General features: G+C 38.0%; 1 protein-coding gene across 5 annotated transcripts in view; it reads left to right on the top strand.

Moving 5' to 3' along the window:
- The first annotated feature begins 2,929 nt into the window (after nucleotides 1-2,929).
- Nucleotides 2,930-25,409, top strand: part of LOC129368105 (disks large homolog 5-like) — a 28,942-nt gene continuing 6,462 nt past the window's right edge. Inside the window, exons 1-24 of one of the 5 annotated variants that reach the window (XM_055042953.1) lie at nucleotides 2,930-3,651; nucleotides 10,050-10,118; nucleotides 10,777-10,930; nucleotides 11,831-11,974; nucleotides 13,370-13,541; nucleotides 14,798-15,054; nucleotides 15,218-15,530; nucleotides 16,117-16,347; nucleotides 17,067-17,251; nucleotides 17,362-17,487; nucleotides 17,644-17,776; nucleotides 17,890-18,014; nucleotides 18,108-18,283; nucleotides 18,734-18,837; nucleotides 19,165-19,257; nucleotides 19,436-20,377; nucleotides 20,933-21,047; nucleotides 21,194-21,329; nucleotides 21,594-21,715; nucleotides 22,914-22,997; nucleotides 23,085-23,244; nucleotides 23,508-23,582; nucleotides 24,507-24,669; nucleotides 24,752-24,885. In XM_055042953.1, coding sequence (XP_054898928.1) covers nucleotides 3,372-3,651; nucleotides 10,050-10,118; nucleotides 10,777-10,930; nucleotides 11,831-11,974; nucleotides 13,370-13,541; nucleotides 14,798-15,054; nucleotides 15,218-15,530; nucleotides 16,117-16,347; nucleotides 17,067-17,251; nucleotides 17,362-17,487; nucleotides 17,644-17,776; nucleotides 17,890-18,014; nucleotides 18,108-18,283; nucleotides 18,734-18,837; nucleotides 19,165-19,257; nucleotides 19,436-20,377; nucleotides 20,933-21,047; nucleotides 21,194-21,329; nucleotides 21,594-21,715; nucleotides 22,914-22,997; nucleotides 23,085-23,244; nucleotides 23,508-23,582; nucleotides 24,507-24,669; nucleotides 24,752-24,885 — 4,493 coding nt within the window. In that variant the 5' untranslated portion in view covers nucleotides 2,930-3,371. Of the gene's footprint in view, nucleotides 3,652-10,049; nucleotides 10,137-10,761; nucleotides 10,931-11,830; nucleotides 11,975-13,369; nucleotides 13,542-14,797; nucleotides 15,055-15,217; nucleotides 15,531-16,116; nucleotides 16,348-17,066; nucleotides 17,252-17,361; nucleotides 17,488-17,643; nucleotides 17,777-17,889; nucleotides 18,015-18,107; nucleotides 18,284-18,733; nucleotides 18,838-19,164; nucleotides 19,258-19,435; nucleotides 20,378-20,932; nucleotides 21,048-21,193; nucleotides 21,330-21,593; nucleotides 21,716-22,913; nucleotides 22,998-23,084; nucleotides 23,245-23,507; nucleotides 23,583-24,506; nucleotides 24,670-24,751; nucleotides 24,886-25,409 lie in introns of all 5 variants that reach the window. The other 4 variants (XM_055042952.1, XM_055042951.1, XM_055042955.1 and 1 more) reach the window with 4 other exon arrangements.

Below are 25,409 nucleotides of genomic sequence, written 5' to 3'. Positions count from 1 at the left end.
GCAAAAGACGCACAACTTGGCTACATGCAAATAGATAAAGCTCCTAAAACACTTATTGGTGTGACATAAAAAAATCCTCAAATATTTTGACATTTTATTGGATGACTAAACTGTAGTAAAATTTGTTAAATCCACCATTATTTTGAGAAGTTTTACTATATAATTAAAACAGTTTCTGAGTGTTTCTCCTCTGGCAGGCTGTAGCATCACCAGCATGTCAAAGAGGAGATGAAGGGTTTGGTTCTTGAAGATGTTTTCTCCTCTGTTTATTCTGTGTGCTGTGGTAAGGTTTTCCGGAGGGGTCAAAGGGCACCCACTGGGATTTTCTGCGATCTTAAATTACTTTCTTCAAAGACTTCTTGTTTGCGGCTTTGCAGCTCACGTATCGGACTCGTGTGTAGGAAATAAACGATTGGCTTGTGGAATCCCAACATCATTGTTGGGATTCCAGCTTTTAACAGGTTGTATGCATTAATGTATACTAATACCACAACTTCACTGTCTGTGCATGTGGAAATACATCTTTATGACATGTTTGTGATACTAGGACATAAAGTGATTTTGCTTGTATAATAATGGACACATTTAGTTTAAAACTGTACACATGCTTAAAGAAGTGTCGATAATCTTGGAAGGTGCCGTATATGAAGGTGCTGTGTCTTCATGTCATTCATAGACAGACGAGTCATGAAATAGATGAAAACTTCAACTCATATATGTCTTTTTTAAGTACTTTTTGCTAGTCACTGATGTAATCACTGCAGTTTTGACAATCAGTAAGTATTGGCTGAATTGTTGATTTGCAGTGGATTTTCTCCAGCTGTCCAATGAGGACTGTACAACTAAGTGACATTTGGTTGCCAGGGGCCTAATCCTGCTTTAAACTTCATGAGTGCATACAAGCAAATTACAAACCCCCGGGATTAGATGGACAACAAACGCATAATGAGATGTGGCAGCAGATATCGCTGTCCGGAAGCTTAACATCTCTCCTCTAGCATTCTGTAAAACACAATAACAAAGAGCATGCAGCCTTGTTAAATTTTAAACAATAAAATGACTGCGCACACAAAAGAGGATAGGAAATTAACTATGGGGAGGAAAAAGATCACACAATGTGTTCAGTAATGTTTTTACTGCAACCCCTCATGCTGATTTGATGCTTCGCGGTCAGTGATTCCTAAATACTACGATAGCTCGCTTGGTGAGAACTAAATGGATTTCACCATCAGGCAGAGCAAATTATTTGAGATGTTATATAACATTGCTGAAAGTGTTTGAAACTTAAATGTACGGGCACACTGTGTACTGTGCTAAGCTGAAAAGTCAGTACCTGTATGTTTGAGCTTGCTACAGATGAGACTCCTAATCCTCAAAAATACAATGCAGTGAAGCTGCTTATATAAATACAGTTATAACTAACAACATGCTTTACAGCATTTTTTTTCTCCCAGAATAGATTTATTTTTGTTGTTGCCAGTTTTAAACATGCTATTTTATTTCAGATTCAGTATTTTTTCAGATTACACACTTCTGTTCAAGTAAAAGTTATTTAATTTAATAAAACCGTAAAATACAGAGGCCTTTTTTTTCTTATATTCTGACACACCCAGTTTATATGTTCCTGCTTATTCATGTTTTCTGGTTGAAAAAAGGTGCAAAACCTTCATAAACTACATACATAACAGCGCCACCTGGAGTCAGAAACACGACGGCTGCGAACCGGTGGATTTCTTAATATGCATCCATTATGCCTGTGTTCACAGTAAATGACGAATATTGTACAATTAGGATTAATTTTGTATGAGAAATTAAGAATGTGTAAAATATGGTTAATAAATATGTACATTTATTTGGTTTCTGTTTTTAATTTGACCTGATAATTTTCTTCTCTCCATATTCATGTCGTTTATAAACCAAAATTAATTTCAAAATTTTTTTAAAGGCTTGAAATGAAAAAAAAATTTAAAATCAGCTTCAGACAAAAAATGAAGTGTTTACAGATTTTTTAAAATCCCAAATGTAAGATAAACTTCCAGGCAAAAAGTTGAGCATTTTAGATAAACCATTTTAGAAAACCTGAATATTTGAAATAATTTTTCAACCCAGAAGTTCATTTTTCTGTCAAATTAAAAAAAAATATCGTCTTACAAATTATTACCCATATCTTTCTGATTTATCGGATTAAAAATATTAGTCAAAACAAACCGTTCTAATACTGGCCGAGCAGTGGGGAGGCCTCCTTTCCATCACCCTAATCTGCAGAGCAGGATTTCTCTCAGTTTCACGAGAACATCAACAAATACTTTTGAAAATCTAATTAAATGTGTGCACAGATTAGTGATTAAAATTTGCCAAACGTATTTTAAAATTGGTATGTTTGTAAAAGTGCCTTGCATTCAGAGCTGAACGTGTTGCCTAAAAAGACCACAAAGAAATATTAAAATACTTATATTTTTATCATTATCCGAGTAAATATCACAAAATATTGTGACAAAATTTCAAGTCCACATCTATAACCCTTATCCTCAATGTGATTTAGCTTTGAGTGAGCCATACCAAAACACACGGACATCATTCCTGCCTCTGCTGAAGAAATGCATTCCCATAGCATGATGCTGACACTACTGTGGAGACAATGTCGGAAAAGTTTGGCCTTAGTACTTTTTTCTTCCACTAAGCAATTGGACGCTGTTTTGTGATGGTCTAAGAAATCACACTGGAGTTGTGTGGTGCGGAAGGGAAACAAGTTTGAGGGTGTGAATACTTTTGCGTGACAATGTCAACAATAAATACTTTCTCCATACAACGTTGTCGATACATTTATTTTTACTATAATCAGTGACAAGAGAGGCGGGGAGCCAGGTGTTCTTAAGAACTAAGCTCCGCCCACATTTACCTTAAATGTCCATGACTCAGAAATATGATTGGTTGCAGAATCGATGCGGGGACTTGTGGAGACATGGCGGAGTTTGTAGTCACAGACAGGGCTGTAGGAGAGTTTTTACAGTTTCCAAAATGCTGAAAGAACTCCAATTCTGGCTTAGTTTCCCTTCGTAGCGCGTCACAGTCCAGCTTGGCGGAGCGGAGGTTTATTTATTTATTTTTCTCTCGAGAAGAACGGAGCGTCGGGTGGGGAGTTGGGGGGGAAAAAAATGTGTTGTCATCTTTGCTCAGTCAACAGCCTCAGGCAGCAAATATGGCTTCTTCTTGTGTATCCTTCATTTCGGGTTGAAAACCGTCCCGAGTGGGTCGAGCGGGACAGTTTTCAGTAGCTTGCCCGAAGTGAGGTCGACTAACCCGGAGAGAGACTTCGAAGCGGGGAGAAGCAGGAGGCGGCGGCGGCAGGGGGGACGGGGGGGAAGAGGAAGATGGAGCTCCAACATAAAGAGTTGTTGGAGAAATGCTACCAGAACTTAGTGGAGTCCATAACAGACGCGGACCGAGTCGTGGACGTTTTGTCTCGCCGTGGGGCCCTTGCTCAGTCGGAGCTGATGGAGCTGGGACACCACTGCGTCTCCGGTTCTGAGAAAGTGGAGCTTCTCCTGAAGATACTGATGAACAAGGACAGGGACTGCTTCGCGGAGTTGTGCACGGCTCTAGAGGCGACGCACCCTCACCTGCACGCCCTGCTGCTGGATGGCACCACTGGTAAGGCACACTCATAACGCTTGCATGTTGTTTAATTACCAGGAAGAGCTAAGCTGCTCCATAAAATATTAACGCAAAAACCGATTTCGAAACTCTTCTTAGAATAGTAAAACAGACTTATTGACAACTCGATAAAGGGCACAACTTTCCCTTTGGGCCGTCATGTGATTTATACACACACTTTTATGCGTGTCGCATTTGTTATGTCACTAAAAGCACCCCGGCCAGCCTTTATGTGAAAGCTACTTAATGGACCTAAAAGAAATGGATTCAAACAATCAATAAAGTGACATGACTGGCTCAGTTGTGTCTGTGTGACAAAATCAATTACACCAATGTCAAAGTCAAATGAATGAGCTGAGAATTAAATGTGTGTAAGAATGGAGAACATCAGCTGGATTTGTTCTGCTGCAACACAGAGATGCATTGTTGCATAAACTGTGGTTGACTGATTAAATGCAATAAATGAATGGTTTATGTTTCACACAACGGTGGCTTGCAAAATTAACCATAACACTTGGACTTTTCCACGTTTTGTCACGTTACAATAATTTTCTTTTAATTTTTTTAAAAGATCCAATGGAAGTTTTGTAAGGGACAGGGCACATGCAAGAGAAGGTACTCTCATCAGATGAGAACTTTATAGTCTGACTTGCAAATGTGAATAAATTCAGAAGCTACGAATTGCCTTTGACTTCATGGGCACTTTATCTGGTCTAAAATTGGTCGAACTGCACAAAGAAATTCATTTGTTAATGACATGAGAAATGCCATGGTTCATGCTATAATCTAAACAAAATAATACTTTAATACTTAGCTTGTGGGACTTAAACCTTTATCACAGAATATTCTCCATAAGCTCTTAGCAGAAATAGAAATGCCCTGAAAGATGAAATATGGACAGATTTTCTGGTCCATATTTATTTTTGCACTGAACCCATTTAAGCTGAATATGATTCCTTCTAAGTATCATAAATCACAACTTACAGAATACTTACAGAATTTTTTCACCCAGTGGTCATAATAGAAATGTAACTGTTTTGACAAAGTGAGTTTGTTGCCTATTTAAAAAAAAAAGAGAAAAAGGATTTTTCACAGATGGTCTAAAGTCACTGAGTTCTCTCGCTATGTATCAGTGGAAATCTACGAATACAGTAAAAACTCAAATGTTTTGGTGCGGCAGTTTCTGTACAAATGAAACACAGCCAAAAATAATACGTTTACTTCATTTACATTTTTCCACCTTTATACGCAGTAATCAGAAAGGATAAGGAGAAGACATATTGCAAAACCTACTACTGAATGTTTTAGATCAAGCATAAACGTATCCAATTGCAATCAGCTAACTGTCTCGCTGCAGCTCTAGTAAAAACAAAATTTATATCACTTCCTTTTTCCTCAGATATTCAGAAAGATTTTAATGATGTGAAATCTCATTTTCACATCATTAACACATCACTATTCTGCGACCCACTGTCTTTAAAAGTTTTCTTTCTCTCACTCCACAATGACTATTTATGAAGGTCTTTCTCCTTGAAACGTAAATTCTTTGTTTTGGAAATACCTCTGCATCTGTGAACTCTGTAAGCTAAATAGACTTTGATTTATTTCACGTTCTTGGTGCATTCAGCAGCATAATTCACATTGGTACATGTTCCTTGCTCAGCAATCTCCCTTACTGCATCTTTACAGGCCAGAAGATTTAGTATTGACACTGCTTGATGCTCAGTTCAGCCTTAACCATTGTATCATGCCTGGATAACTCAGTAAGGTGTTAAATAATGTATTCATTGTGTAATCACTCATCTAAATAGTTTTTTTTTTCATGTGCATGCATGCTTTGTTAATTTGCCATGTGATAAAATGTGTCTGTGCAGTGATGCGTTGTGGGATCGTTGAGGGATCCCACAACGCATCACAGCTCAAGAGAGCATATGCTGTAATGTGCATCTTCCTGTTGGTCGACACAAAGGCTGCAAATGTGCTAAGGTAACCTTTATTACTGGGCAGACAGGTTCCTCCACTGCACAGCCTAAACGTGGGCCTTTCCTTTCGTAACCCAAAGCCTGTTACTATCGGTGTATCTAAAACATTTTAAATGTGTCTGAGTCACAAAAAAGCTCCCAAAAAATGAATGAAGTTCACCAGGTTTACTGATCATTCTCAAATATCAACTCTGAAATTTTTACTGTGGTAGAGAAAGTCCCTAAAATTGATCTATGATTCATATAACACCATTTTTTTAAAGCTCTATCTGTCGTTAATAAGCTAAGGTAGTTGCTGCTTTTATATAACCATTGCTCTAGGGCTTGACAGGAGAACCCTTTTTGTTTATGTATTGTTTCTCCCTTTTCATCAGGAACAATAACATGATGACAGCAGATTATCAGGGTGTGTATCATGGCTCGGGTATTATCTTGGTTTCAAACTACAAAAAGAAAAACCTGGGATTATTTTCAACAGCAAAATCTTTTTAGCTTCTGTATTTTGTTTGTGATATTACTAGTACTGATATTTCCTTACATCTTTGTTGAAACCGTATATTATGTAAAGATGGCGAGTCTTTGAATTTACAGTGATTTTTAAAATATTTAGATAAATAAAACTACAATATTGAAGATTTGCTTTATTTGGAGTTTAAAAGCAAATATCCCTTTTTTTTCTTTTTGCTTAGCAAAATGTGGACCTCATCTTCATTTTGCTGCTTTACAACTATGTTCTTCAATGAATTTTATTGGAATTTTTAAGATTGAATAGACTTTTATGTTGTTGTTGTTAGTTTATTAATCAATCTTCAAGACCACAGGTCTCCAAGTTCAAGCCTGCTCTGCATCAGAATCAGAACCAAACATGGAGAAGCAGTCTCAGTTTTTACCCTCCTCTAATCTGGAACTAAGTTCCAGAAAATTGCAAAAAAGTCTGAAATGTCTTCGATTAATGTTACTGGAACAGCATTAAGTCTGTGTTCCAACTTTTCATCACATTCCTTTACTTAGCCTCTGCTCTTGCATACAAGTTATGTTTTCATTATGAAAATCATTTTGCCAAGTGATTGGGAGTCAGGAACACCTGCTGGATTTCTCCATTAACTTAAAATGATTTCTATTGTATTCTTTGACAAAAAAGGAAGCCTAAACATTCAGAAGTGCTTCTATACATCAATATTACTCGGTGTTATGCAGATGTATTTTTGCCATTTTAACTGTGTAATGGAGTTTAATTTAAATTTAATACAAATTCAATAGACGACTGTCCCCTCCACCTAGTGAGTCCAGCGTTTACTGCCCCCTGAAGTTGCTGAGGAAAATAACTCATGTTTATGTGAAAGAAAAAATAAATAAATAAAAATTAGATTCTACAAAGCAAATGGCAAAAACTGGTGTTTCTAATTGCTGTTTCAATTGCAAGTAGTTCTGAAGCAATGTGAGACATCCGGTGTAAAAATATCACCTGACTCTTCTGCCTAACCCTACCTCTCAATAATTAATTAGAATTTTTGTTCCTCTTTTTCAGCATTTGGTCATCAATAATTTCGCTTTGCAAAAATCAGAATTGTGTGTTGAATGGAAGAGTGCACATCAGTTTATAAATTTAACAGTAGCACTTTCGCTGCTGTGAGGTTTGCTTTATTTACTTATATTGCAAGGAAAGTTTTATGCTGCTGTTTAATCAGTGACTAATAAATTACCTTAAGCAGTAAACGTGTCCATTATTACCAGCCTTTTTTTTATTTGCAAAATAGTTTGCTTTTGATTTTTCAGAAGAGTAAAGTCCCCAAGGAACAGCTGTGTATTTTGTGGTTGCAATGTGCCAAAATGTAGAAAAATTTAACAGTCATGGGTAATTTAGTAAGAAACTGTATGTGTTAATATTTGAGGTTATAGTTTGATGTTTGGGGGGGAAAATCCTTTTCTCAAAATGGTAAAATACTTGCCACATATAAAAAGAAAGCCTTTTAGTTTAAAATACTTTCAGAAAGCCTAGAAAACTCTTTCTCCAAACCACCTTTTAAAACTTGGTTAGGAAAACAGAATAGACGAATCACTAAGCAACTAAACCTCAATAAAGCAGCTAAGTGATGAGTGTTGGACTACAGTGTGTCCAAAGTCATAAGACTACCACAGTTCAAACACAGCACACCTTGTCAAAGTCATGGGAAACTCGAGCTGGAGCAAGAACAAAAAGAGCTTGATCTACGGGATGGTACGATTCCTGAGGCACGTCAGTCTTTTCCTTTTTTTTTGTCATTTGTTGGGAGAAAAAAACAAGAGTGAAGCATGTTAGCTTGGCTCCATGTAGTCTCTGCTCATAGTATCCTTTAGTTAGAGGGAACCCAGCCAGGCGGGGATTTATTTGGAGTACTGGGACTTGGGTAAATAGAATCGTTTGTCATGGTCCTGACTGCCCCAGATCTGGACTGCTTCACATCATGGATGGAAGATGCTGATTTAACCAAACTATAAGCTGTTCATTCGTCCGCCAAGTAAGACGTCAGTAAATGTGCAGTGCTGGTTGTTTGATCAAGGCCAGCATTCTAAACCAAGTAGTTTCCAGCTCTCTGTAGTGTTTTATTAGAATTCATTTGATCTCTAGTTTGTTGGAAACAGTTTTTACAGTTTTTGCATGATTGAACCAGTTTTAAGTGTACATAAACATATCAGTCTGATATGTTACCAAAACCCATGTAAATTATGATTTCTTTACCTCTTCATTTGAGATAACAATTGCACTTTTTAAAGAAGAGATTCATATTTTTTCAGGATTAAAAAGAGGGTGGAGGAGCTATAGAACTTATGAAAGAGTGATATGAACCAATAATTTAAAAATCAAATCTCCTAGTAGCAACTTTTTACTAAGTACTCATATATATATATATATATATATATATATATATATATATATATATATATATATATATATATATATAATTTTTTTTTTAATGCTAAAACATAATGCATTTCACACAATTGCTGAGAGAGGGATTGGCATGCAGGAAATGAATGACATAAAGTCTTACGTGTGAATATTAATTAAGAACCTAATGGTTGTTGCAGATTCTCAAAAACAAAAAAGTTATTTTATGGTATAATTAGTAATTTTCACTTTAGACCAGGGGAGAAATAAAAACAAAACAAGGTTCTTATATCCACCAAAATAACCCATCAGTATTCAACACCAGAACCACCAGTGAAGAAAGAATAGTCTCCAATAGTCTGGAGTCAGACTATTGGCTTACTAAAATGATGAACTCAACCACACCAGGTGTGCAGTTGCCAGGCAAATCTTCACAAAAAACTTGGCTTTTTAAAATTTTTGTTCAACCCAGACTGGAAAGCTGTCGTTTCTGGCTCCTTTCATTGGGTGTTTTTGTGGTTTCTCACTTTGGATAAGGAACTGCAAGTGCTCTTTGGTTCTGTCTTCATCAAACCTTCCCTCACGGAAAGTCATGAAAACCTTGATTGTTTTTAGAGACTGTCTTGTATTTTTTTTATTGATTCTTTTACAGTTAAACTGAGATAATTTTGGCAAAATCCATATAATCCTTCTTCTCAGTCTTTGTACGTGAAAGTTATGGAGTAATAGGTTGGATGTTATATTTCAAGGGCCATGCATTCAGACTTTTGAAAACAATAGTATTTGTAGCATATAGGATAGACTTTGACTAATCTTGATGTCTACACCTAATGCACATTTTTAGAGGTCTATATAGCAAAGCTCACAAAAAAGCTAAATTGTCACCCAATTAATATGATTAGAATAGTATCAGAATTACATGTATGTTTTTTTTCCACATACAGCCCTTTAATGATGAATTACAACTGCACCGCTTGATTAGAATTTCTTGACCTGTTGCATAAAAATTCTAGATGCAATTCGTCTAATCAAAGGACTGAGAAAATTAGCAAGTGAATTACCATTAACTGAAAATAAACTGTATTTTATAGTCAACCTGATTCTCTTCTGTCATTACTCACTCATCAGGTAGTCAAATTTCATGGTCTTCTTTTTTAATGTTAAGTGTTGTTCTTTCATTACTGTTAATTATAAATCACTGTACTCTGTAAAGGGGCTTTTACATAAAGGGTGGTGTGTTGTTGTCAGAGGAGATAAAAGAAGACGCTCAAAGACTGCAGCCTCTTTGGGGCCCTGGCAAGTCTGTATTCAAAGTTCCTGCCCAACTGATAATTAGCTACACTCTGTAAGCCCACAGGCTTGTCATCCAAAGTTGGGGAAAGTCCCAGCTTTTATTCCTCCAGCTGGACTTTTTTTTCCCCCACTAAAGGTTCCTGATTGTAACTTGAGCTGTGGAGCCTTGATGTGCCACACAATGACGGAGATAATCATCGACCCATAATGCAGCCACGGAGCTAACTTTAATGTTTTTGTTCGTCCCACAGGGTCCACTTACAGCGTTCTGTCCACCATGCCGTCCGACTCAGAAAGCAGCAGCTCACTCAGCAGCTTGGGTGAGTGTGGCACCTCTGGTGAGTTACACATTTCACATGTATAAAGATTTGTGAAACAAAACATTTTCAGCCCCCCCTGTATAAAAGCAGTCTGTTCTGAGGAGCCAGTTTTATAAATAATACTGTGACTGGTTGTTTGCTATTTAGACTGTGAGCACATGCAAGTGATTAGACAGATGTGAGAACGATTTAGAAACACTCTAGCACCATGCACACACGCAGACACGCAGAGTTGGTTCATTTGATCATTCTCCCAGTGACGGAGGATTTGAGCAGCACATGCTGCGGAAAACCCCCCAAATCTGTGCTGTAACAACTGTGTTGGAAATCAATCAAAATGTGCAATACCTATTGCAGCATTCAAAAGTGAAATTGTAATTTTTAAGTTGTAGGGTTTTTTTCACACTGCTTATAAATAATTACAATTGAGAATGTATGCGCTTTGCATAAGAAGACAGTGACAAATACTCTATTTTTAGAGATGTGTACTGTGACCTGATCAAAATTTTTCGTTTCTTTTATTTTTCATTCTGTTTCTCAATTGAAATAGTTGCATAAACAGTTTGATCTTATAGGATGAACTGCTCCATCTTTTGCAGTTTGTGGATGGCTTTTACCCTTTGTAACATGCTGACTCCTGCAGGTACCTCTGATCAAGCCTCTTCCCCTCTTCCTGCCCATGTCGACGTCCATCAGACAAGTGAAAAGATGGAGACGGTGCTGTTCCAGCTGAGACAAGTGACTCGTGAGAGGGATGAACTGCTCAAACGTGTGGCCCTCCCTACAGCTGGAAACTCTATTGATGAATGCAGGTATATGTAATGCTGATACTTTTGACAAGATGAATAGTTGCAAAAATTCTGTTGGAAAATTACTGGCTTATGGAAACATGAAGTGCTCTAAAATCTCCAGGGAGATTCCAGCACAGACTTTGATAAAACTCATTATTCCTATTGAATAATGAGTTTTAATAATAATACCACATTATAATTAATAATAATGTGGTACATCAGTGTCCATGAGAATGCAGACACAGCACTTTGCAAAAAGAATTAGCCTCATGTGATTGACAAATGTAAAAGTCGAACATCACTCTGCAAGAAAGCTCATTTGTTTAGCATATTTCAGCTACTAAGCAATTCGAAGTATTTTAAAAGATGCAAACATAAAACAATCATTACATTGGCAAAATAAAGTAAAATAATAAAAATATGGAATCTTTGTAATTAATTTTTCACTTTCTTTTTTAACTTGAGACACATCTGTAGTTTGAAAAGTTGCTACAAGATGGACCCTACACCTCCCAAGGCCTGTTTATATCCAAATAGTATATTAAATAGTTTAGCTCCAAGATCTTAGTGGTATACTACTTCTCAAATAGCTGCTTGTTATTGAAAAACCTCTTAAGAAACCTATCCTCCTCTTCCTATACTGTAACAGGTGGTTGATATTTAATGATTTTTGGTGTGAATCTTTTTAAATATCTAGGAAATTTGTAATTTCCTTCATTAGATCAGTTGATAATATTTTGTAGCCAGTTTATTCTAAATGCATAATGTGCTTTGTTTGTGTAACTAAATTTTTCTTTCCTTCTGTTCCTGTTGGCAGAAATTTTGATTGTTGTGATTCCCGTCTTACTTTCATGTGAATTTCTTCAACTTAATTGGGATTTTGTCATGATTTTGCTTCCACCTTTACTCTTTCTTAAACAGACTAAACTCAAGATCAGGCCATGACTATGAGCGACTAAAGCTGCAGTGCATGAAGGCAATGGCGGACCTGCAGTCCCTGCAGAACCAGCACAGCACCACGCTGAAGAGGTGTGAGGAAGCTGTGAAGAAGGCAGACTTTTATCGGTAAGTGGATGTTTTTTGTACATTTTTAACAGACAGTTCTCTTTTGGTGTATGTATTTATTCTCATCCCAGCGGATTGGTTAGACGGGTTTCAGTCTTCTTTTTGTAAGTCTATAACACCAGATTCAGAGAGTAGGTTAAAATCAGAGCTGCATCCCTTGCTCATGCCCATTTGACCTCTGTATTCATTAATAAAACACTTTTCATGGCTGAGCATCTGTGTCATGTGGATAAAGCTGCAAACCGAGTGTTTATGGGTTTGTGGAATAAGCTGTCCGGAGTACACATGGTGGAAAGGCTGGTCCATTTGTGTGATTTAGTGATGCCATACTCTTCCCCCAAACTGTGTGCAACCAACATCTGCCCCCCAATGCAAACGAACAGATGAAGGATTATTGCCGTGTTTAAGCCGCTCCTTCTGGGCCTGTTTTGCTCTTCACAGAAAGTATTTATTTATTGCTGTTTGGTCTGTCCCTGCATTTATCCATGAAGCACCAGGTCAATAGAAAATCCATTCATACCTGATGGTGAACTGTGATTATATCAGTAGGTCATATTGAGTATGTACAAGCATTAGTTATTAATTATTATTTGTATATTTTTCTGTGACATAATTAGCATTTTTGTGGCTATGGGCTAAACATGACTATTCTGATGTTTATATCAACAACAACAAAAAAAGAACATTGCAAGACTATTTGGAAGTTTTACTTTTAGCATTTTATTCAGCAACACCTGCTATCATGCTAAAGGAGTGATGTTGATTTTTTTTTTTGTTTAATTTTCTTATATTTACATAATTCATTTAATGGAGAAAATTGAGTGGAGAATGATAAAAGTACAGCAGCTTCACCACATAGAGAAATAGTTCAGCTCAGTCTAGTTAGATATTTTTAAGTCTAAATTTGTTATCCGATCCTTTGGAGTATTTAATTAGACTGACATAATTCCTTGAAAACAGTCATGTGTACAAGTTAATTTTATAAAGAGAAAAGAGTTGCATTATTCTGCTTGTGCTTCAGCATAAAGAAATTGTGAACTATAGACCAAACGGGGCACATTAAAACAGATATTCTGAAAAACAATTTTTTTCCACTGCATTTGAAACTCCCATATCTACAAAATTGTCCCACCTAACCTTTGGATCTTTGCAGCTCCTCCAGATTTAACAGTCTGGCGTCTTGGCTGCAACTGATAACTGCTCTCCCTTCTAAAACACACTGATAAATTCAAGAAAAATATCTGTCCAAAGCCATTCCCTTCAGAATAAGGTTTTTGAGTTGTTTTTTTGTTTGTTTGTTTGTTTTGTTTTTTTCTGACTGTGAATTCTAATGTGTTGTTAGAAAAGGCCTCCTCAAGCTCAGTACTTTTGTAGTATTGCTCATATTTTTTGCAGACGTCTGGCGAGTGACCACAACCAGATAAAAGAAGAGCTGGAGGCTGTGAGGCAACACAACATCCTGCTGGTTAGAGAGCACAACCACGCGAAGCAGACCTGTGAGGAGCTCAGGAGGCTGCATGAGGAAGACCAGAGGGAGATGGCTGAGATGAGGCTTCTGCACCAGCAGGTAGTTCAGCATTTCTACTTTTACACACAAAAAGCATGGACGGAATACAAACCAGGTGCACTTTCAGAGCATATAGTTGCATTCCATTCCATCTCTGGATGTCCTTGACATGTGATTAGCTGGATCTGGACATTTGAAACGGAATGTAATTGAAATTCAGTTTTTTAGGCCATTACCTCCAGGGAGAAAACATTTAGACAAATGAGGTCAGACAGTCATGGTCTTCCCTTATTTCCATTGATCAAACAATTTCTAGAAATTAAAGAAATGACTTGAGATGTGCCTTTCTATTTATTGTTATTTCACTTGACATTTGGTGCATTTAACCTCATTGCTGTTTAAAGTTGTATCATTAAATCCTTACAATCTCTTGCATAACAAGAGGGATTATTTTAGAGCAATGTTTGATTGTAATAGCATTTCTTGTTCTCCCCAGAGCTGATGTCTTTATAGGGCAAACTTTGATCTCAGTCAATTGAGGAAGCAAATTAGCTTCGTGAGGTGACCTTTGTTTGCTGCATTCAAGATATAATGTCTCTCATTTAATCCACAGGGTTTATTACATGTCAAGAACAAAAAGGAACAAAGGTTAAATAAAATGGAGGACAGTGCAAGATTTATTCTGTGTAAACCTTTTTCACATTTTGTCATATTACAACTGTAAACTTCAATGCAATTTATTGCAATTTTATTTAATCGACAACCACACAAAGTAGTGACATGGAAGAAAAATTATGACAGGTTTTTATGGTGTGATTTTTGAATATGTAAATGGAGCAGTAAATTTCAATATGTAATTTGATCTCTGTGTGAATCCAGGCCTGTATTTTTGTGTGTAAGGCACACAAAAATATGGGTTGTGCAAAGCGTTATGGGAAAAAATTCCAGTCTCCTTGTGTGTTTGAGACTTGTAGACTCTCCAGAAAGTTTGCCACTGTAATTGCAACAAAAGGTAGTTCTGCAAAGGGTAGAACACAAATGCACATCACTTTTTTAAGTATGCACTACTTTGTCTCATAAATAAAATGCATTGAACTTTGCAGTAGTAAGGTAAAAAAAATGTGAATAAAAATCAAGCAATATGAATATATCACTTCCACAAAATTTCCCTTTTTGTGCATAAACATATTGAAATCAGTGTAAGACTTGACCAACAATAATGAGATCTACATTTTATTAAACATGGTGAAATCCACTTTGCAAAAGAAAAAGCACTTAATACTTTTAGAAACGAAAATATTACTTCCAACCTGCAGGTGATGAGAGAAGGATCATCTGATGTCCTGAACAAGCTGTACGAAACAACTGTGGACAAACTGGAGGCAATGAAAAGCGACTACGAAGCTTTGAGGAAGCGCTACAATGAGAAGACAGCCAGTCATAACGCTGACCTGAGCCGTTTGGACCAATTTGAGGAGGAGAATCATCGTTTGCAGAAGACCCTGGACATCCTGTCAAAACAGAGGGACGCTGCTATTCACTACCAGCAGCAGTTCTCCGCATCTGTTCAGAGGTAACAAATCAACTGAAAATATGATTTTAGAAAAAGTGACTAATGGCTGTTTCAAGTAATTACCCTGCATATATAGTGCTTAATTTTAGTTCCTGAATGGAGTTCTGAGTTCTACAAGTTGTAAAATAAAGACAAATAGCTGTAAAATCCTTATTTGATTCAGGTTCGACAACACCCAACATGAGCTCTCCAAAGCCACAGTCCAGAATCTGGAGCTACAGCGAGAGCTGGAGCGTCTGCAGTCGGAGACGACGCGACTTAAAACCCAGCAGCTGAAGGCCGTAAAGGACTGCGAGAAGTACAAGGAGGAGCGGGACTCTGTGATCAGCGAATACCGCCTGATCATGAGTGAGAGGGACCAGGTGATCAAAGAGGTGGACAGGCTCCAGACAGGGCTGGAGGTGGCAGAGGCAAAACTCAAGAACAATTCTTCAGAGAGACGAGTGGCTAACGAGGAGTTGGAGGCTTTACAGCAAGTAAGAGCTGAAAAGGGGGATTCCTGTGTAGTTTGACAAAGATTTAAATGTTGTTATTTTTACCCCGCTGAAGAAAAATTAATGTTTGGTGAATTATCATGAAAGTCCTTGTCCTTCCTTCATTGCTTATTCTTCCATAATTCCTTCCTTCCATTACTTGTTTCTCCCTTCTTTCCTTTTTGTCTTCCTTCTACCCTTATTCCTTTCCCTTCTTTTCTTCTGTTTTTCTGTCCTTGTACCCTGCCTCCATTCTTTCTGTCCTTCCTTGTACTCTTCTTCCATTTCCTGATTGCATTTCTCTTCCTTGTTTCATTCCTTCTCCCCCTTTTTGCCCTTCCTTTCCTTTGTTTTTCTTTCCTTCCTAACATTTATCCGTCCTTCCTTCCCGGTTGTACATTTTTGATTTTGCAAGGTTAAATTTTTATTTAAAGCCTTCCTTATATAGAAATGTCTTCTACAAATTCTTAGTGAACTTCAGTATTTTTTGTGTCATGTGACAGACCAAAAACTCTTCACATAAAAAATGAATAGGAACTGTAAAGATGGGATAATGTACCATTTCTGGATATGTTTTTGTAACTTGAAGGAGCTGGCTTCAGCACTGGTGGACAGGGACCGAGCTATTTGCGAAAAGAACGAACTGCTGGAGAAATACTGCCATGAGGTAAAGGACAAAGCTGAGGCCCAGAAGGAGCTGAACCAGGCCTGCAAGGACATCGAGACGGTGCGTGAGGAAAGGGATGTGGCCCGCAAAGAGAGAACAGAAGCCATCATCCAGAGGGACCAGCTGCTGCGAGAGTATTACCAGGCTAGACAGGTACCCAGACAAACAGAAGTGATTCATCAGTCCAAACGGTAGGACTGATTTATCCGTCTGACAATAATCCTCTCGTCTGATCTCATATTGTATTCAAACTAAAGCTTGGCAGTTTGCATCCATTGATCTTGTTGGCGTGCATGCATCACCCTTCAGCCTGTTTTCACTAATTGTTGGATTATTTACAGTCTAACTCAGAGTTCTGCATTAGGAAAATTGCCATCAAGTAAAATGTGGAGCCTCAACCGTTTGACTTTTTAAGAGCCCAGGAAAACTGCACCGCATGACAAATGAACAGCACAGTGCAGTCTAATTTAGCAGTTGGCTTAATTTATCTTCTCAATACACTTAGCAACCTTTCTACTGGAGATTTATGTAGAAAGAAAAGAGGTTTACTCCAGCAGACTCCGAGTGACCTTTACATTCATTCTGTCCGACAAACCTCATACTGCTCTACTTAATCCAATCTGTGGGTTGTTCTGTTCTAAATCAAAAGAGCATGCTTGTTTTTGAATACTGACCTATGTCTTTAGAATACATGAAAGAAGTGTTTTCTTTTGGAAAAACTCACAAAGGCCTTTAGATTTTCAAAATACTGGATGTTTCTTCCAGATTTAGATTTCTTTAGACTGTTGACAGCATCATTTTTATTTTTTTAACTTTTTTACACTTGGACATAATGATTATATGTAGCCTAATGTTTTCATCCTTTGTTCCAGAAACAAGACTCTGCCACTCTGGACATGGAACGGGCCAACAAAGAGATTGAGATTCTTAGGAAGCAGTATGAGGCCATTTCTCAAGAGCTTAAGGAGGCTCTGCAAGAGGCAGAGGTCGCCAAATGTCGACGGGACTGGGCTTTCCAAGAGAGGGACAAGATTGTGGCAGAGAGGGAGAGCATTCGGTAAAGAATTTGTTCAAAATGTTAGAGATATATTTATTCTGCTCGTTAGTGGAGAGATTTAGATACAAAAATATTCCTTTGTGATATCTGGCATTATTATTGTTTTGCAGGACGTTATGCGACAACCTGAGACGAGAGAGAGACAGAGCTGTGAGCGATCTGGCAGATGCTCTTAGAAATCTGGATGATACAAGAAAGCAGAAGAATGATGCTATGCGAGAACTCAAAGAACAAAAGTGTGTCTTTTTTTTCCCACATCTTTTGTTTTTTTCATGATAGATATGTGTTTTCTGGCGTATTCCAGTCTTCCACTACAATGTTATCTTCTCTGGGAAGCATTTTGGCTACTATACTTAAAAAAAAAACCCCACACATTTCATATTTTGTTTCAGAGATAAGTTGGAAGACCAGTTGGAGACAGAAGCCCGATATCGCCAGCTAATGGCTCACAGTTCACATGACTCAGCCATAGACACAGACTCCATAGAGTGGGAAACGGAAGTTGTAGAGCTGGAAAAGCACAGGGTGAGAGTTGGCATGTTTTTTTTTTTTGTTGTTTTTCATGCATTTTGTTAAACAGCAAGTTATATAAATGGTCAGTAATCAATGAGTATTTGAATATTTGTATTTCTTTTTAGGATATGGATTTGAAAGCACTTGGTTTTGATATTGCTGAATGCGTAAATGATCCATATTTACCAGGAGATAGTGGGATATTTGTTTCCAAGGTGGACAAAGGAAGTATTGCAGAAGGAAGATTAAGGTAAATGTCTGTGTTTTAGATTTAGATGCTGTGCTAAGAATAATTTGATTTCAAAAACAATCAAAAGCTGATCTCAGATCCTTCACTGTGCAGGGTGAACGACTGGTTGTTGAAAATTAATGACGTGGATCTGACCAATAAGGACAGAAAGCAAGTGATCAAAGCTGTGTTGAGCTGGGAGGGAGTAATCAATATGGTAGTTCGAAGGAGGAAGTCACTTGGAGGACAAGTCATCACCCCAATACAGATTAACCTGACTGGACACAAAGGTCAGTTTCTTGGTGCAGTTAAACAGTCACCTAAAGTTATAGAGTCATTTTTGAAATGCTTGGATGAAGTATTTATTTCCCCAGTACTTTTTCCAGATTTACTTAATGTTAAAACCACTATCTATTTTATATGATAGATCAATACTAAGTAATGCAAGAGTGGTATTAAAGAATAGGTCAGTTGTGCAGATTGTTATAATCACTGTCGTGGACAAGAAAAACAAGTATTGTGCTGCAGGCTGTGTTAATCTGTTTCATCAAACTTTCAGATTATAATGTAACAAAATTTTGAAAAGTTTTAGTAATATTGGTATTTTTCCAATGCTCTGTGGACTGCTGTTACACAATTATGTTGTTGATTAAATTAGAAAGTATTTGACATTTAATATTAGTGTTATGTTTGTCAGGTTAAGCTCTTATATTGGGTCTGTTCTTTTCTTGTTGTCTCAGACTGTGGAATTGGTTTGGAGAGTGGAGTGTTTGTTGCCACGTTGGCTGCAGGAAGTCCTGCTGCCAGAGACTGTAATCTCACTGTTGGTGACAGACTGTTGGCTGTAAGTATTCTAAAAAATATCCTAAAATATAAGTTTACTCAACTTAAGAAGCTTTTAACAAGACTCTGTAGGTGATTATTCACTGTGGCCTGTAGTGCCCTCTACTGACCACAAGCACAAACTGCAGTAAGCACAAACCTGTTCTGTCAAAAACTTATTTACTTTTTTTTTTAATAATTATTTATGAAAGTGGAACATTGGTATTTGTCAAAGTTTTCAGGGTTTTAAAGATATATTTGTGTAACTTAGCATGTTGGTGATCAGAAAACTTATTGTTGCAATAAGTAAAGTGTTTATTATTTTACTTTCTTTTTACTCTGCATGCAGATCAATGGAATTGAGCTTCATGACAGATCTCTTTCTGAATGCGAGTCTCTGCTGAGGACATGTGACAATTCTCTCAGTATCTCCCTTATGAAGGTGAATACACAAACATAACAATGGCGAATTAATCACCATTATGAGTAAATGGATCTCAGTTAATTTTTTTTGTCCATCAGTTTTTTTGTAAAATGTTTTAAACTGAAAAAAATTATTCCCATTTTATGTATTAGTCTAAATCTAAAACATGGAACTGTCTAATTTCCTTCCTCAACAGTTCCTTCCTCAGAGCTCTTCTGGACAGAATTTATTTGAAGGTTTGAGGGACTCTGAAAAGACCCTGCGTCTCCAATCCGGCGAGCTCCACCCTAGAAGCTGCAAGAACTCCAAGCACAACTGCTCAACTCAAACGGACATTTGCAGCTGCAAGTCGAGCATCAGACAGGAGGAAGGATGTAAAAATGCATGTGATTCCCTGGAAAACGGCGGCAACAGAAGCACTCATTCCCATCACAAATCCTTCTCCAACTGCTCCCAGCACTCCTGCTCTTTGTCCATGTCCCACAGTGTGTCAGAGCCTCACCCAGCGTTCAGCTACCAGCGCCAGGAGCTCAGTCCTCGTTCCCTTACATTCACACCTTTGGTGTCTAACTGCAGCCCTCCTCAGCCACCTGTGGACAGAGGACAAAGCCCACCAGTGAAGGCTGGTGGAGGAACCTGGCCTAAAGTCATAGTCGGGGCTTCTCTCACTGAGTGCGCACAGCTGTCCATCTTCAAAAAACCCAAACAGAGGAAGTCCATCTTTGAAGTAAATGCTTTCAGGAGGCCAGAGACAGCTCCTAAACTGGATTACATGTCGAAGCATTCGCCACAGAGTTCAGCATCTGAAACTTCTCAGACGCCTCCCACCCCGCCCACCAGGAGCGACTCCTTCAGATTTAAGCATCGGCAACAGAATAGCTCTGCATCTGACTCCACCATCACCACTGGCACGCCACCAACCTCCCTGGCCCTGGCAGCAAGCCCCCAGAATGAGGCGTTTGTGGGAAGCCAGGAATATTACACCAACATACCTGCAGGAAAAAACAACAAGAACATCAAGGAAGAGGAGGAGAGGCGACGGCGGACCGAAGTGCAGGAAAAGAGGAGGTACAGGCCAAAGTCAGCGCCAGCTCTACGGCGGAACGTGACTCCGTTGCACATTCCTGTTCCCATGCAGGTAACTGATCAGAGCTTTAACAAGTGGATAGATTTTCATTACTAGATTTATACAATCATATATGTTCACCTTGACTCAGGACAAAGACCCAAAACATACAGCTGAAGCTATAATGGAAAGGTTTATTTTAATGCATATTCAAGTGTAACTTTTAAATCCAATAGAATTTTCACAGACATTTGACTGAGCTTGAGCAATTTTTCAAACAGGAGGAAAAGTTCTAAATGTGCAGTTTTTAGATGTGCAAATCTACTAAAGATATACTCCCAAAAGACTGTAGCTGTAATTATTCTTGACAGCAATCCATATAGAAACCACACTGCTTGGATTTGTTTGAAAATCATCTATTGTTTCCTGTACATGTCACAGTTATGCCCTGTTCTGTATTGACCTAACAAATGAACTCTGAGTAAAATGCCATATTTTTAAGGTGAAAAAATATACAATGGGCTTTGTAAGCCCTTGTTTGTATCTATAATTTTTTGTTTTGTGTGGACATGGGATTAGATGAAAGCAATAATTTATTGGTTTTATTTGCTGTTTTTGTTCTGGCAGACTCAGGTTTCCTCTGATGAGCTCTCTCCGGAGCCAGTGGATTTGTTACGCTTCTCTCCTTTGAGAACAAATCGGTACAGTGTGCCATTTGCCCCCCCAAGCTATTTGACAGCACGTAAGTCATGGGCAGGCACATTCTTAAGTGGTTCTGATTTGCATTTAAACAGGATGTGGGTAATTTATTTGTGTAGTTGTCTTTATCTTTTCACTACAAAAAAATTTACAGCTGCAGTTGTCTATCTATTTATTTATTTATTTTAGACCTTCCACAGCGCCGTGCACCACCATGCCCTGCAATGACTGCTGTGATGAGGAACCCAGTTTATACAGCGTGGAGCCATGAGATCCAGAACTGTCCTCCAGTTCCCAATTCAGGCCTTGATCAACATCCACAAAGGTAATCTCCCAGTTTATTTAACATTTTAATGGCTGGCTTCTCTATTAAACACTTTTTTTTCTGATTCAAAAGTAATTGATGCCTAAATGCTGCATAAAAAACAAAAACGAACAAAAAAACAGCCATCTGACCCAACTATTTGAAAAAAATGTCCTCTCTGCCCCAGATCTCACGAACAGATGGCATGAGGCAAATTATATCTTGCTCTGGGTTGAATAATTGACTGCTAGGGGACTTTACATAGGCCTCTTTCTCCATTTTTAGCTCCCAGCAACAGGCTCCTCTCAGTTTGGACCTTGGCCACAAGCGCAATGGACACTTGAGTGAGACGAGCCACAGCCAACCACCACACAGCACCAAGTCTTTGCCCTCTGGAGCCAGACTGAGTATGTATGCTTGCTTGGCTTTGATCTAATTTCCTGTTGTAAATGTTCTCCAAGCATTAAGCGTTGCGTCCTGTATTCAGGTAACATTACATTTCCTCTATCCATCAAGCAAGCAATTGTCTTTCAAAGTAAACAGATGGTTAATTGTTAATTTACAGTGTTTTTACACAGTCTGGAAAACTATGGAAAAAGAAACTGGATCATGTATAAAATATGTATTTGAAGACTATTGTCTGACTCTTACCCATTTTAACCAACATTATGTTCTTCCATCAGTCTGTTTATTTGTCTTTCCACCCATTTTTCTGTCATAGGAATGACAATACAGCCTTAAAGGTTTATATATCGCTGTAACAACAACAACAATAAAAGTATTTTATCATCGGACTGAAGATGTTCAACTGAACATCTGAACATCTTCAGTCAAGATCATATTATTCTTGTAAACAAAAGAACACCACCCATTTCTATTTCAGACCATCTGTTGATTCATCTATTTGTGACGTTTATTTCGGTCACATATGTACTGTAAGTTTTTTCCTCCGGATGGACTGATGAACATTCTGTTCATCAGTCCATCCATTTATCTATCACCAAATCATTCATTTATCAGTCCATTCATCCGAGCAGCTATGGATGTATCTTTTGCCATCCTATTGTGCATCCATCCGAATCCATGTGTATTAAACTATGTACATCATCCAACAGTTGACCATCCCTCTGACAAAAACATACCCCACTCATCTATTATCCTGTTGATCTATCGATCCATCTGTTCATCCATTCATCAGTTCTTTCAAATGCTCCTTTGTCCAGCTTACGTTTTCTTTGATTAACCCCAAATCAAAGCGCCGATTCATATCATTCCTCTGGGATGGACTGATCTGGATTCATACGAAATGAAGATACGAAGACGGTTATCTGCTAAATGGAGTTTTCCAACAGGACGTCATCTCACAAACCCAAACTACCCCTCTAAAACCTGTTACTTCCCCCCCAACTTCTTTGAGAAATCTGATCTAGACCTTTTGTTAGAAATAACTAGTGGCATCCTCTGGAACATGACAGGCCATTTACTATGTATATAGCTCAGGTATGGACATTGACTGGTTAGGTAAACTGTCTCAAATCTACATGACTAGCTCCCCATGAAGATGGAGATGTTTTTTGGGTAACAAATATTTCCTCTTTTCTTTAGGCTCTCCTGGTACTTTACAGTTTAGGGCAGAGCGGATAAAAATCCCTCCGGCCCGTTACTCACGCTCCACCGGCTCTGACAAAGGTACTTTTCAGTGCAGATCTTAAATCACCTCTTAATAAATGCTGCTGCTGTAAATCATGTGCAGCTTCGCCTCCTCTGTCTCTCCAGCGTCTCTTTCACACTCAGAGTGCAGCAGCCCAACCCCTCCCATGTCCCCTGTCAACCTGGACACGTCGTCTTTCTCCAGCAGCCAGTCACAGAGCTCAGTTTCTTCCCATCCCAGGATATCAGTTAGCCCTGCTCCAGTTGGTGACAGGAGGAAGGATGGGTAAGCCAGCGTCTTGCCTGCATCCTCATCCGGTCATTATTCAGCAGAGCATGACATGTTTTCCTCTATTTGTCTGCTTCATTGTGATGAAATACTCAGATTGCTATAAACAAATCTGTCAGCCTTCGTATGATGCTGGCTCACCATCTAACCTTATTCCTGCCTCTGTCTCTTCTCTCTGATCATAACCTGAAATCCTTCGTCTACCACTTTGATTCTTTTTGCATCTATATGTCTATTTTTTTTCTTCGTCTACTTCTCAGATGTGTTTCTTCCTACACACCTTCTGTTAGACGTCCAGCAGGAAAGCCCTTTTTCTTCTCTTTGAGAAGCTTGAGGTGTGTTCCAGGCCACTTGTAGCATGAACAGTGTATGGACAAGAGTGTCTCAACATAATCTATGTGCATGTGCGAACAAACGCAATAATCAGCCCTATTTTAGGAGCCCTCATGCATGATTTATTTACATTTTTAATGTAACCTAGAAATTAAATAGATGCGTTTCCCTTTAGGGCATCATCTCTGATCTGCGTGTGGTTCATAAAAATTTAGTAGAACTACTTAACTGAAGAAGAACTAAAGCACATTCTGCTACTTTTCTGTGAGGCTTTTATTTAACATAACAATAAATGTTTTTAAATTTTTTGTAGTTTACAGGAAGAAGGTTTGACATTAAATATACAGTACATTGAAAAGGCATTTTCACCCTTTAGAGCCACCATCTTCAATTGATTTTATTGAAATTCTGCGTTGAACCAACAGAACTAGTTCAAAATTGCTATTGTGCAGCTTCAGCTACCATCCAGCTGTTCCAGCTATTAATTCAAAGGACATAATGAAACGTTCCACAACTGGGATATTGTTTTATAATCTAACACTGCTTTATATCTTTTCAGTTGCAACTCTGACTTGCCTGGTGTGATCTTAGGTCTTTATGATGGTGTTTGTTCATTTCTGTCTTTTGAAAACAATGTTATTTAAGTTTTAGAACACAAAATGCAAATTCACAGGTTTTTAATTTGTAATATATTTTCAGTTTTCTCTTTCTACTCATAAATTAAGCACTACTTGTTACATTAACTCTCAGTAAAATACAAATTAGTACTTCTGTAAGGCACTTAAAGATGCACTCATTTAGATGAAAGTTTTATTTACATTTTTTTCCTGTGGAAATGAAAATAATGCTTGTAGTGCAACCTATAAATATTCTCTTTATTGTTTTTTTTTTCTTTTTTTTACTTTTTTTTGTTGTTTGTTTTTAAGGCCTTTTTTGGGGGAGCCACGCAATGTGACGGTACAGAAAGGAGTAGAACCGCTTGGGATCTCTATTGTGAGTGGAGAAAACGGAGGAGTGTTTGTTTCCAAAGTAACACTGGGGAGCATCGCTCATCAGGCCCGTCTAGAGTACGGAGACCAGCTGCTGGAGGTAAAGCAACCACCACGCTTCACCTGCACATTCAGTTCACTTTTTTATTTTTCTGTTTGTAATAAATCAAAGCTGTTTGCAGTTTAATGGAATCAACCTTCGGACTGCCAACGAGCAACAGGCACGGCTGGTGATCGGACAACAGTGTGACACGGTCAGCATTTTGGCTCAATATAATCCTCACATGTTTCAGCTGGGGAACCATTCCCGATCAGGGTAAGCTGACATTTTGGTTTTCATATATATTTTTAAAGAAAATTACTGAAGCAGAGTTGTTTCTGAAACAAACACTGGAACTGACAGAATGCATGAGTTTCATATGTACTTTTAACATTTTAATCTTTACTAACTGATTTGAACAAACGTCCTTTAAAAAGTTTGAGAGAAATCACACCCTTTAGTTGCCAGTAAAGAGCTTCTGTCATAATCCTGGTGGACTATTTATTGTCAGAAATGTCAAAGTTTATTTAGGTCATTGGCTCTGACATCAATCCTAATGAAGATTTGTGAAACTGCTTTGTGTGAAATTTGGTAAATCAGCTGGTCTAAAGGAATCGTGCCATGTTTGGTGAGATAATAGGTCAAACATCCAACTGGAATCGAGACTGAAGCTTGGCTATAATAAAAACTGTTGTTGTAAGACAATTGTTGAACTAACCAAATACATGTAAACTCATGCACTCCAGTCCTGTTTTAAAAAATAATTAAGGTAATTTGTTGTCAAGTTTCACCGTAAAAAG

Source organism: Poeciliopsis prolifica, unplaced genomic scaffold (genome assembly GCF_027474105.1).
Source record: "Poeciliopsis prolifica strain line A6 unplaced genomic scaffold, Auburn_PproV2 SCAFFOLD018, whole genome shotgun sequence".
NCBI lineage: Eukaryota > Metazoa > Chordata > Actinopteri > Cyprinodontiformes > Poeciliidae > Poeciliopsis > Poeciliopsis prolifica.
The sequence above is the reverse complement of the archived record's forward strand: the minus strand, read 5'-3'. Positions and strand labels throughout refer to the sequence as shown.